Here is a 13,323-nt window from a genome sequence, read left to right on the forward strand (position 1 = left end):
AAAAGACAATATCCTTGGAATCCTAACTTTACTCCACGAGTAACCCTTGGATTCACACCAACAAAGATATTTCCGCCATATCTTATGGTAGATTTTCCTGGTGACAGGCTTTCTGGCCTGTATCAGAGTATCTATAACTGAATCAGAGAACCCCCGCTTAGATAGGATTAAGCGTTCAATCTCCAAGCAGTCAGCTGCAGAGAAACTAGATTTGGATGCTTGAAAGGACCTTGGATTAGAAGATCCTGTCTCGATGGCAGTTTCCATGGTGGGACCGATGACATGCCCACTAGGTCTGCATACCAAGTACTGCGTGGCCACGCAGGCGCTATCAGAATTACCGAAGCCCTCTCCTGTTTGATTCTGGCTATTAGCCGAGGGAGAAGAGGAAACAGTGGAAAGACATAAGCTAGACTGAATGACCAAGGCGCTATTAATGCAGCCTTGGGATGCCTGGATCTGGATCCGTAAAGGGGAAGTTTGGTGTTCTGATGGGACGCCATCAGATCCAACTCTGGAATGCCCCAAAGCTGAGTTAGTTGAGCAAAAACCTCCGGGTGGAGTTCCCACTCCCCCGGATGGAAAGTCTGACGACTTAGAAAATCCGCCTCCCAGTTGTCTACTCCTGGGATGTGAATTGCAGATAGATGGCAGGAGTGATCCTCCGCCCATTTGATAATCTTGGATACTTCCTTCATCGCTAGGGAACTCTTTGTTCCCCCCTGATGATTGATGTACGCTACAGTCGTGATGTTGTCCGACTGAAATCTGATGAATTTGGCCTCCGCTAGTTGAGGCCACGCCTGGAGCGTATTGAATATCGCTCTCAGCTCCAAAATGTTTATTGGGAGAAGAGATTCTTCCCGAGACCATAGTCCCTGAGCCTTTAGGGAGTTCCAGACCGCACCCCAGCCTATCAGACTGGCATCGGTCGTGACCATGATCCATTCCGGTCTGCGGAAACTCAGCCCTTGAGACAGGTGATCTTGAGACAACCACCAGAGAAGAGAGTCTCTGGTCTTTTAGTCCATTTGAATCTGAGGAGATAAATCTGCGTAATCTCCATTCCACTGTCTGAGTATGCACAGTTGCAGTGGTCTGAGATGGATTCGGGCGAAAGGGACCATGTCCATCGCCGCAACCATTAAACCAATTACTTCCATGCACTGAGCCACGGAAGGCCGAGGAATGGAATGAAGAACTCGGCAAGTATTCAACAGTTTTGACTTCCTGACCTCTGTCAGAAAGATTTTCATTTCTACCGAGTCTATTAGTGTTCCCAGAAAGGGAACCCTTGTGAGCGGGGACAGAGAACTCTTTTCTACGTTCACCTTCCACCCGTGAGACCTTAGAAAGGCCAGAACGATGTCCATATGAGCCTTGGCTCTGTGAAAGGACGACGCCTGTATTAAGATGTCGTCTAGGTAAGGTGCTACTGCAATGCCCCGCGGTCTTAGTACCGCCAGAAGGGACCCTAGCACCTTTGTGAAAATTCTGGGAGCGGTGGCCAGCCCGATAGGCAGGGCCACGAACTGGTAATGATTGTCCAGAAAGGCGAACCTTAGGAACTGATGGTGATCTTTGTGGATAGGAATATGTAGGTACGCATCCTTTAGATCCACGGTAGTCATATATTGACCTTCCTGGATCATCGGCAAGATTGTCCGAATGGTTTCCATCTTGAAAGACGGAACTCTGAGGAATTTGTTTAGAATTTTTAGATCCAGGTTGGCCTGAAAGTTCCTTCCTTTTTGGGAACTACGAATAGATTTGAGTAAAAGCCCAGTCCTTGTTCTGCAATTGGAACTGGGTGTATCACTCCTATTTTTAGTAGATCTCCTACACAGCGTAAGAACGCCTGTTTCTTTGTTAGGTCTGAAGACAAACGAGAAATGTGGAACCTTCCCCTTGGGGGAGAATCCTTGAATTCTAGAAGGTACCCCTGAGCAACTATTTCTAATGCCCAGGGGTCTAGAACATCTCTTGCCCAAGCCTGAGCGAAGAGAGAAAGTCTGCCCCCCACTAGATCCGATCCCGGACCGGGGGCTACCCCTTCATGCTGTCTTGGTAGCAGGAGCAGGCTTCTTGGCCTGTTTACCCTTATTCCAGCCCTGCAAGGGTTTCCAGGTTGCCTTGGGCTGGGAAGAGTTATCCTGCTTTGAGGCAGCAGAGGTTGTAGCAGGTCCGCTCCTGAAGTTGCGAAAGGAGTGAAAATTAGCCTTGTTTTTGGCCTTGAATGGCCTATCTTGTGGAAGGGCATGGCCCTTGCCTCCAGTGATATCTGAAATGTTCACCACATGATCCTCATGCCTTGAAATGATTGCACACAAGTTTTCAAATCGTTTAACACCTTAATGCCCAAACCGGAGCAAAATGAGTAAATAACCGGTTTAACCCACTACAGTACTCTGCCACAGTCTTTGCCGTGGCTTTACCTTCCTTTAAGGTTAATTGCAGTTGAAAATGAAGCCTCCCTGAAGCCCTCCTGTACTCAAAAGGCTCTGCACATGAAGCTGCGTGGAGCTGTGTTCCAAATTAACTGCGCAATTGAGGCGCGAAAATGAGGCCTCCTCCTTCTCACTCTAGAGATATGGGGCCTTACTGAGTCAAAATAGCTGTCTATTACAATGCCAGGCGTAAAAATACCCCAAAAAGTGTTTGCAAAACGCTTAAAAATGTTTAATAATATCAGATTACCCTAATAAAGGAATCGATTAGCCCATCAAGTGTCTGTCAGTATTAAGCCCTTAGTGAAAGCCCTCTTTCTATACTGTGTCTGAGAAAATGGTTTACCTCCCTCATGGGATATCTGTCAGTTTTCTAGCACTACCAGGTCTTGTTAGAAAATATGACTGAAACATACCTCAAGCAGAATAAGCCTGCAACTGTTCCCCCCAACTGAAGTTCTCCTGTACTCAACAGTCCTGCGTGGGAACAGCAATGGATTTTAGTTACAACATGCTAAAATCTTTTTCCTCTCAGCAGAATCTTCATCACTTTCTGCTGCAGAGTAAATAGTACAAACCGGCACTATTTTAAAATAACAAACTCTTGATTGAAGAAGTAAAACTACAAATCTAACACCACATACTCTTTACCATCCCCGTGGAGATGCTACTAGTTAGAGCGGCAAAGAGAATGACTGGAGGGGCGGAGCCTGAGGGGAGCTATATGGACAGCTTTGCTGTGCGCTCTCTTTGCCATTTCCTGTAGGGAATGAGAATATCCCACAAGTAAGGATGAATCCGTGGACTGAATACACCAAGTAAGAGAAAAATACACTGTATAAATGTGGTATTTTTACGAAAGCAAAATATTTGTTTTACATCTAGAGCCACGCCAGGTAACGCACCAGGTAACGCACTAACCTTTTTCAGAGTCCGTTAACAAAAAGATGTCGGGATGCTCAGGGTCATCAGCCATCATCACCATCCAGCCAATCACAGACACGCTTTTTGTAGACATAGATTTAAACTGCAAAACATAAAAATAAACAAAATGTGTTTCCTCATTCTACAAGTAATGTCATAGTCAAGTGCTGGAAGTTTTTATATTCTTGCTCGTGTTATTCAGGTACTAAATATTAATCGTTACCCAAGACTTCCATTCAACATATTACAAACAGAATTGTAAAACATAGGAGGTTCCTCATGGTGTAGTATAAGTGGACAGTTGGGAGAGGGTGCGTCTCTCTTTTGCATTCTGATTGGGTCAGGTGGGTTTGTACTTGGATTGGTAGACCATTGTTTCTCAACTCCAGTCCTCAGGACCCTTACTCAGGCCAGATATTCATTATATCTTAACTAGAGCATTGGTGAAATAATCAGCTGATCAGTAACCATGGTTACTAACCTACTCTCACCCTTCAGATGATTATTTCACCTGTGCTGAGTGAGTGCTCTAGTTAAGATATAATGAATATCTGGCCTGAGGACTGGAGTTGAGAAACAATGGTCTAGACTAGAGGGCCTTTATATACAGGAGTCTGATTATACATAATTATAAGCCTGATAAAACAGCTACGTACAAGCTGAGAAACGCATCACTATTTTAATAAAATACTTTTTTATTCACACTCCTGTGCTATATGCTGATGCGCTACTAGATGCTAAGGTGGAATCCCTTTGTTCTTCTATATGCCCTGTCTGGAAGCTGGACGCCATAGTGAGGAGAGATTTATGTGGCTGGAGGGAAGCTTACTGGGCAGCTGTGAGGACCCAGCATGTCTGCATTGCGCTTATATTTAGTGCATCCTACACATCTGAGTGAGCTTTTTTATTCCTGTTTATGTTTTGTTTGTTTTCTCAGACTTGGATCTGACACACCTGCTCTTTGGGAGTTGAAGCGCTGGAAGTAACTTGCTGTGGAATGGACTCTGGCATGCCTGTATATCTATCTGTTGGATATATAGGAGCTGGTGTTTAATGGATCATTGCACATACAATGGGGACTTTTGCATGATTATATATTAGACCCCCAGATGTTTTGGTGAAAGCCCTCTTTCTATACTGTGTCTGAGAAAATGGTTTACCTCCCTCATGGGATATGTCAGTTTTCTAGCACTACCAGGTCTTGTTAGAAAATATGACTGAAACATACCTCAAGCAGAATAAGCCTGCACTTGTTCCCCCCAACTGAAGTTCTCCTGTACTCAACAGTCCTGCGTGGGAACAGCCTAAAGATTGTCTGAGCATCATGGGAAATGTAGTTCCAAAACATCTGGAGGCCCAAGGTTGGTGACCGCTGTATTAGAGCACATTTGAAACGTATATATTTATCTCATATTGAGACTATTTTGTTTTTCTTGTTTTGTTGGTGAGCGCCCCCTAGTTGGTATTGCAATTAAATCTTGTAGTATATTGAATAGAAGTCAAAATTAAACTGACTTTTTTTTTTTTTTATTTACTTTAATGATCAAATTGACCTTGTTATTTCTGTATCCTTTGTTGAAACATAACTCCTTTCTGTAACACTATAGTGAAGAATGCTCAAGCTTGTGCCCTCTTGAGCACTATATAGGTAGCTGCATTCGCAACTGTTTTTTTTTAAAATAAGATTTTATTTATTTATCAAAATGTATATACATAAAGAAACCCCCCACATAATACGCGATTTATACCGTAAAAAACGAATATCCAGACTAACCAGTCTGAAAGGAAAACTAAATAAATAAGGAAATAATAAACTATTCCTCCTCCACCTATAACCCTATCAAGTTTCCACTTCCCTGTTACTCAAAGATCTCAAATCTCCACCTACTCTTGCCCTTTATCCCTTTAATTCTCAAAGATATTTGACCATTTTCCTCTTGTTGTAGCTTCCTTTATTACCTTAGATTATGCAATGCAGAGAGTCACCTGTTTTTGTAAAGCCCAAAATGTTTCCCATTTATAGAAAAATCTCTTAATTAAGATATCCTTATAAATCTCCGGGTAACACTAACATTATCATTATGTTAATTAAAGGGATACTAAACCCAATTTTTTTTCTTTTATGATTCAGATAGATCATGCAATTTTAAGCAACTTTCTTATTTACTCCAATTGCCAATTTTCCTTTGTTCTCTTGCTATCTTTATTTGAAAAAGCAGAAATCAAAGCTAAGGAGCCAGCCCATTTTTGGGTTTAGTATCCCTTTAATTTTGAAGATATAATACTACATTTAAGTTATGGTGTAGATAAAAAAAATCCTCAATTTCATAAAAGAGCCACAGAATTATTGCATAGGCCATAAGCACACCTAGGTAAGTGCCCTGCTTGCTTTTCCCCAAAAGTACTCTGTATATGTTGTTACCAATGCATCAGAGAATTCTGGGTAAAATATGTAAATTAGATACACAATAGCTCTCATGCTTAATTGCTTCCGGTACTGTGTTTGATCACAATGATCCCCTTATGGGGTACATGAGCAAAAACAGAACCACTTCAGGACAGCTGTTTTGAGGCTACTATTGCTACACCTACCCCAAAAGGGGATCACTGGTCAAACATAGTACTAAAAGCAAAAAGCATGAGATATCGTATATCTTATTTGCATATATTGCCCAGAATCCTCTGGTGCATTGGTAACAACATATACACTATATATATATATATATATATATATATATACACATATATATATATATATATATATATATATATATATATATATATATATACAGGGAGTGCAGAATTATTAGGCAAATGAGTATTTTGACCACATCATCCTCTTTATGCATGTTGTCTTACTCCAAGCTGTATAGGCTCGAAAGCCTACTACCAATTAAGCATATAAGGTGATGTGCATCTCTGTAATGAGAAGGGGTGTGGTCTAATGACATCAACACCCTATATCAGGTGTGCATAATTATTAGGCAACTTCCTTTCCTTTGGCAAAATGGGTCAAAAGAAGGACTTGACAGGCTCAGAAAAGTAAAAAATAGTGAGATATCTTGCAGAGGGATGCAGCACTCTTAAAATTGCAAAGCTTCTCAAGCGTTTCATTCAAAATAGTCAACAGGGTCGCAAGAAGCGTGTGGAAAAACCAAGGCGCAAAATAACTGCCCATGAACTGAGAAAAGTCAAGCGTGCAGCTGCCACTTGCCACCAGTTTGGCCATATTTCAGAGCTGCAACATCACTGGAGTGCCCAGAAGCACAAGGTGTGCAATACTCAGAGACATGGACAAGGTAAGAAAGGCTGAAAGACGAGGTGGAGTACTGGTTTGGGCTGGTATCATCAAAGATGAGCTTGTGGGGCCTTTTCGGGTTGAGGATGGAGTCAAGCTCAACTCCCAGTCCTACTGCCAATTTCTGGAAGACACCATCTTCAAGCAGTGGTACAGGAAGAAGTCTGCATCCTTCAAGAAAAACATGATTTTCATGCAGGACAATGCTCCATCACACGCATCCAAGTACTCCACAGCGTGGCTGGCAAGAAAGGGTATAAAAGAAGAAAATCTAATGACATGGCCTCCTTGTTCACCTGATCTGAACCCCATTGAGAACCTGTGGTCCATCATCAAATGTGAGATTTACAAGGAGGGAAAACAGTACACCTCTCTGAACAGTGTCTGGGAGGCTGTGGTTGCTGCTGCACGCAATGTTGATGGTGAACAGATCAAAACACTGACAGAATCCATGGATGGCAGGCTTTTGAGTGTCCTTGCAAAGAAAGGTAACTATATTGGTCACCGATTTGTTTTTGTTTTGTTTTTGAATGTCAGAAATGTATATTTGCGAATGTTGAGATGTTATATTGGTTTCACTGGTAAAAATAAATAATTGAAATGGGTATATATTTGTTTTTTGTTAAGTTGCCTAATAACTATGCACAGTAATAGTCACCTGCACACACAGATATCCCCCTAAAATAGCTAAAACTAAAAACAAACTAAAAACTACTTCCAAAAATATTCAGCTTTGATATTAATGAGTTTTTTTGGGTTCATTGAGAACATGGTTGTTGTTCAATAATAAAATTAATCCTCAAAAATACAACTTGCCTAATAATTCTGCACTCCCTGTATATATATATATATATATATATATATATATATATATATATATAAAAATATACACACACATATATATATATATATATATATATATATATATATATATATATATATATATATATACACACACACACATATATATATATATATATATATATATATATATATATATATATACACACACACACATATATATATATATATATATATATATATATATATATATATATATATATACATACACACACACACACACACACACACACACAGTACTTCTGGGGAAAAGCAAGTAGAAAACTTGCCTATATGTGCCAATTGCCTATACAATAATTATATGGCTCTTACTTTTGTAGATGTGAAATTCTCTGGAATGTATTTGCAACAATGTTTTTAACAATGTTATATTTATAGTTCTCTCTCTCTCTTTATTCTATATGTATTTATATCTATCTACATCTATATATCCATCTATAAATCGACATCTCCATACAAACCTTCACATGTATATAGTCTGCTCAATAACATTGTTAGCCTGCTCTATGGCGATTTACCACCTGGGTGCAGCTTCATTTTAGCCTAGTAATGTTTTTTCACAGAGAAGAACTTTCCTGTAGTATATCAGTCTGATCCAACCGGTCAGTCCAGCAACGAAATACCAGGCAATTCTTCTCTGAACACGGAACACGGCAACCCCAGACGATCGTTTCGACCTTCATTGGGCCTCATCAGTGAGGTGTAGCTGTATTCCTCTAAGCACACTGGGCAAGGAGTCTACGTCTGGTTGCCCCTTTATCCCTTAGAAATTAATATTTGCACCTATATCATCTTTAAAATATTCCAGCTTAGGGCTGCTAAGAATACTTCATTTGAAGTGGATGAATAATGGGATTTATTTAGAACAATCACTGTGTATTAAAGGAAACTATAAAATAAATGTTGTGGTGCAATTTATTTACTTTAGTTAAGTGCAATGAAGTGTTTCTAATAGGGAAAATGAACACAGTAACACTATAATAACCTCCTCATTCACGGACTTACCTCAGCTTTTTTTCTGCTGAAACTGGGTAGTACAGAAGCCATACTGCTACTGAAAGTTAAAGGGACACTGAACCCAAAATTTTTCTTTCGTGACTCAGAGCATGCAATTTTAAACAACTTTCTAACTTACTCCTATTATCAATTTTTCTTTGTTTTCTTGCTTTCTTTATTTGAAAAAGAAGGCATCTAAGCTATTTTTTGGTTCAGAACCATGGAAAGCACTTGTTTATTGGTGGGTGAATTTATCCACCAATCAGCAAGAACAACCCAGTGTGTTCACCAAAAATGGGCCGGCATCTAAACTTACATTTCAAATAAAGATACCAAGAGAATGAAAATAATTTGATAATAGGAGTAAATTAGAAAGTTGCTTAAAATTGCATGCTCTATCTGAATCATGATACCAAAATGTTTCAATCACGATTCAGACAGAGCACACAAATTTAAACAACTTTCCAATCTTCTTCTTTGATCTAATTTGCTTTGTTCTCTTGGTATCCTTTGTTGAAAAGCTTACCTAGAAAAGCTCAGGAGCTGGGAGCTAGCTACTGTGTTCAGCTAGTTCCCAGTAGTGCATTGCTGCTTCTTCAAGGAAGGATTCCAAGAGAATGAAACAAAACTGACAATAGAAGTAAATTGGAAAAGTTGTTTACATACGTATGCTCTATCTAAATCATGAAAGAAAATTTGGGGATTTAATGTCCCTTTAAACTAAATAAATTAAATGCAATTCTCTTTCTTCCACTTTAGTGTCTCTAACGTTTTTAAACCATATTGTCAATGGCAAATATGTTTAAAACAAAAACAAACAAGAAAAAACACAGCAAGTTTAGAACATGCTAAGATGTATAAAGTCCCAACAGGAAACAACTAAAGAGTCACCTGTTTAACAATGCTTAGACAGATCTCTCATAAGCAGTAAATGTGTTACATCCGTTTGACCTAGAAACCAAACCAACCGATTACAAAATCCTTTCAGGGCTCTATCCTTACCCATATGCTAATTACCCATATGCTAATTACCCATATGCTAATTACCCATATGCTAATTACCCATATGCTAATTACCCATATGCTAATTAAACGAAGAGCCATACATCACAGGAACTAAAGTGTAACTAAATAAAATGGTGCATTTGCCTTACAAACCTCTAGATAAGCGTGCACCCGGCCCAACACCTGGTCATAAGCCATATCATGGTAAAACACTGTTAACACCACTCGTTGAAATCGTTGTTCTTCACTTACATGTTTTCGATCTGTTGCTTTTAAGCACTTTGCAGTATAGTAAATCAGCTGTGTTCCACATAATACAGCCCAGTATTTGGTCCAGGAAGCAACCTACAGATTAGAAATTAAAGGCATATTAGGTCTCTTCAGCTATCTTAGACATTCAATAGTATTTGTGGTATGTTGCATATATTTCATAGTCCTCAAATGGGACGTAAAGTTAGTTGCTACTACAATTTATATTTTATTTGTGTACAATGACAAACTGTACAATCTACACAATAACATACTGTATATTAAAAGGACCACTCAATGCAGTAGAATTACATAATTAACAAGTGCACACTAAAAAGACAATAATTTAACACCTACTCTCAATATCAAATAAGGAGTAGATTTTTGTTACTGACAAGTTTATTTTATCTCCCATTTTCTGGCCCCCTGTATCATGTGACAGACATCAGCCAATCACAGACTAGTATATGTCTACCCGGTGAGCTTGTGCACATGCTCTGTAGGATCTTGTTCCCCAGAAGGTGTGAATATAAAAAGACTGTGCAAAATTTGATAATGGAAGTAAATTGGAAAGTATCTTAAAACTGCTGCTCTATCTGATTTATAAAATTGTATTTTGAGTTGAGTGTCCCGTTAACATCGAGACCCTGCAAAAAGGTTTATATTTACTGATATATCAGTTTCTTTATGGTCCAAGAGGTGACATAGTATACAAGTACTAATAGGATATACTGCTTCATTCTTTCTTGGAATATAAACACCACCCTGAAGTCTTTGGGATGCTTCCCAATCCAACCCATAAGCCTCTATTTCTTTCAGCTTTTGTTTACATAAAGGTATGAGGAGATGTGTATATATATATACTTCCTTTTCCCTTCCTTTCTCCGTCCTGTCCCTTTATAACATTGCATACATTATTCTTTTATGCTCCTGTGCACCCCCAGATATAACCAATTACATATCAGGGGTTTATCCATACCTTATTAAATTGGGTCGAGCTGACTTACCGCATGTCTCATATATATATATATATATATATATATATATATATATATATATATATATATATATATATATATATATACACATATACACAAAAACACACACATATTTATATATAAAATTAAATAATGATTAAAGGGACAGTCAACACTAGAATTTTTGTTGTTTTAAAAGATAGATAATCCCTTTATTACCCATTCCCCAGTTTTGCATAACTAACACTGTTTTATTAATATACGTTTTACCTCTGTGAATAACTTGTATTTAAGCATCTTCTGACAGCCCCCTGATCACATGACATTTTATTTATTATCTATTGACTTTCATTTTAGCCAATTAGTGCAGTGTCTGCCACAATCCACAGGCGTGATCACAATGTTATCTATATGGTTTACATGAACTAGCTCTCCCCTGTTGTGAAAAGCAAATAAAAAAGCATGTGATAAGAGGTGGCCTTCAAGGGCTTAGAAATTATATGAGCCTTCCTATGTTTAGGTTTCAACTAAGAATACTAAGAAAACTAAGAAAACTAAGCAAAATTGGTGATAAACGTAAATTGGAAAGTTGTTTAAAATTACATTCTCTATTTAAAACATGAAAGTTTTTTTGGACTTGACTGTCCCTTTAAGTATACAGGTAGGCCTTCATATGTCTCTACAACAAGTCAGAAGAAATATTATAATTTACTTGTATAGCACAGCAAAAACAGAATTTATGCTTACCTGATAAATTACTTTCTCCAACGGTGTGTCCGGTCCACGGCGTCATCCTTACTTGTGGGATATTCTCTTCCCCAACAGGAAATGGCAAAGAGTCCCAGCAAAGCTGGTCACATGATCCCTCCTAGGCTCCGCCCACCCCAGTCATTCGACCGACGGACAGGAGGAAATATATATAGGAGAAACCATATGATACCGTGGTGACTGTAGTTAGAGAAAATAATTCATCAGACCTGATTAAAAAACCAGGGCGGGCCGTGGACCGGACACACCGTTGGAGAAAGTAATTTATCAGGTAAGCATAAATTCTGTTTTCTCCAACATTGGTGTGTCCGGTCCACGGCGTCATCCTTACTTGTGGGAACCAATACCAAAGCTTTAGGACACGGATGAAGGGAGGGAGCAAATCAGGTCACCTAAACGGAAGGAACCACAGCTTGCAAAACCTTTCTCCCAAAAATAGCCTCCGAAGAAGCAAAAGTATCAAATTTGTAAAATTTGGCAAAAGTGTGCAGTGAAGACCAAGTCGCTGCCTTACATATCTGGTCAACAGAAGCCTCGTTCTTGAAGGCCCATGTGGAAGCCACAGCCCTAGTGGAGTGAGCTGTGATTCTTTCAGGAGGCTGCCGTCCGGCAGTCTCATAAGCCAATCGGATGATGCTTTTAAGCCAAAAAGAAAAGAGAGGTAGAAGTCGCTTTTTGACCTCTCCTTTTACCAGAATAAACAACAAACAAGGAAGATGTTTGTCTGAAATCTTTAGTAGCCTCTAAATAGAACTTTAGAGCACGGACAACGTCCAAATTGTGTAACAAACGTTCCTTCTTTGAAACTGGATTCGGACACAAAGAAGGTACAACTATCTCCTGGTTAATATTTTTGTTAGAAACAACTTTAGGAAGAAAACCAGGCTTAGTACGCAAAACCACCTTATCTGCATGGAACACCAGATAAGGAGGAGAACACTGCAGAGCAGATAACTCTGAAACTCTTCTAGCAGAAGACATTGCAACCAAAAACAAAACTTTCCAAGATAGTAACTTAATATCTATGGAATGTAAGGGTTCAAACGGAACCCCTTGAAGAACTGAAAGAACTAGATTTAGACTCCAGGGAGGAGTCAAAGGTCTGTAAACAGGCTTGATCCTAACCAGAGCCTGAACAAATGCTTGAACATCTGGCACAGCTGCCAGTCTTTTGTGTAGTAAGACAGATAAAGCAGAGATCTGTCCCTTTAGGGAACTTGCAGATAATCCTTTCTCCAAACCTTCTTGAAGAAAGGAGAGAATCTTAGGAATTTTTATCTTATTCCATGGGAATCCTTTGGATTCACACCAACAGATATATTTTTTCCATATTTTATGGTAAATTTTTCTAGTTACAGGTTTTCTGGCCTGAACCAGAGTATCTATCACCGAATCTGAAAACCCACGCTTTGATAGAATCAAGCGTTCAATCTCCAAGCCGTAAGTTGGAGGGAGACCAGATTTGGGTGTTCGAATGGACCTTGAACAAGAAGGTCCTGTCTCAAAGGTAGCTTCCATGGTGGAGCCGATGACATATTCACCAGGTCTGCATACCAAGTCCTGCGTGGCCACGCAGGAGCTATCAAGATCACCGAGGCCCTCTCCTGATTGATCCTGGCTACCAGCCTGGGAATGAGAGGAAACGGTGGGAATACGCAAGCTAGGTTGAAAGTCCAAGGTGCTACTAGTGCATCTACTAGAGTCGCCTTGGGATCCCTGGATCTGGACCCGTAGCAAGGAACCTTGAAGTTCTGACGAGACGCCATCAGATCCATGTCTGGAATGCCCCATAATTGAG

The 13,323-nt window shown here is 39.5% G+C and overlaps 1 protein-coding gene across 7 annotated transcripts in view; it reads right to left on the bottom strand.

Moving 5' to 3' along the window:
• The window catches only part of RALGPS2 (Ral GEF with PH domain and SH3 binding motif 2), a 619,002-nt gene that overhangs the window by 32,162 nt on the left and 573,517 nt on the right, over nucleotides 1-13,323 (bottom strand). For all 7 annotated transcript variants that reach the window (XM_053693284.1, XM_053693289.1, XM_053693287.1 and 4 more), the window contains 2 exons: nucleotides 9,784-9,876; nucleotides 3,369-3,474 (listed from right to left, as the gene is read on the bottom strand). In XM_053693284.1, coding sequence (XP_053549259.1) covers nucleotides 3,369-3,474; nucleotides 9,784-9,876 — 199 coding nt within the window. The remainder of the gene's footprint in view (nucleotides 1-3,368; nucleotides 3,475-9,783; nucleotides 9,877-13,323) is intronic.

Source organism: Bombina bombina, chromosome 10 (genome assembly GCF_027579735.1).
Source record: "Bombina bombina isolate aBomBom1 chromosome 10, aBomBom1.pri, whole genome shotgun sequence".
NCBI lineage: Eukaryota > Metazoa > Chordata > Amphibia > Anura > Bombinatoridae > Bombina > Bombina bombina.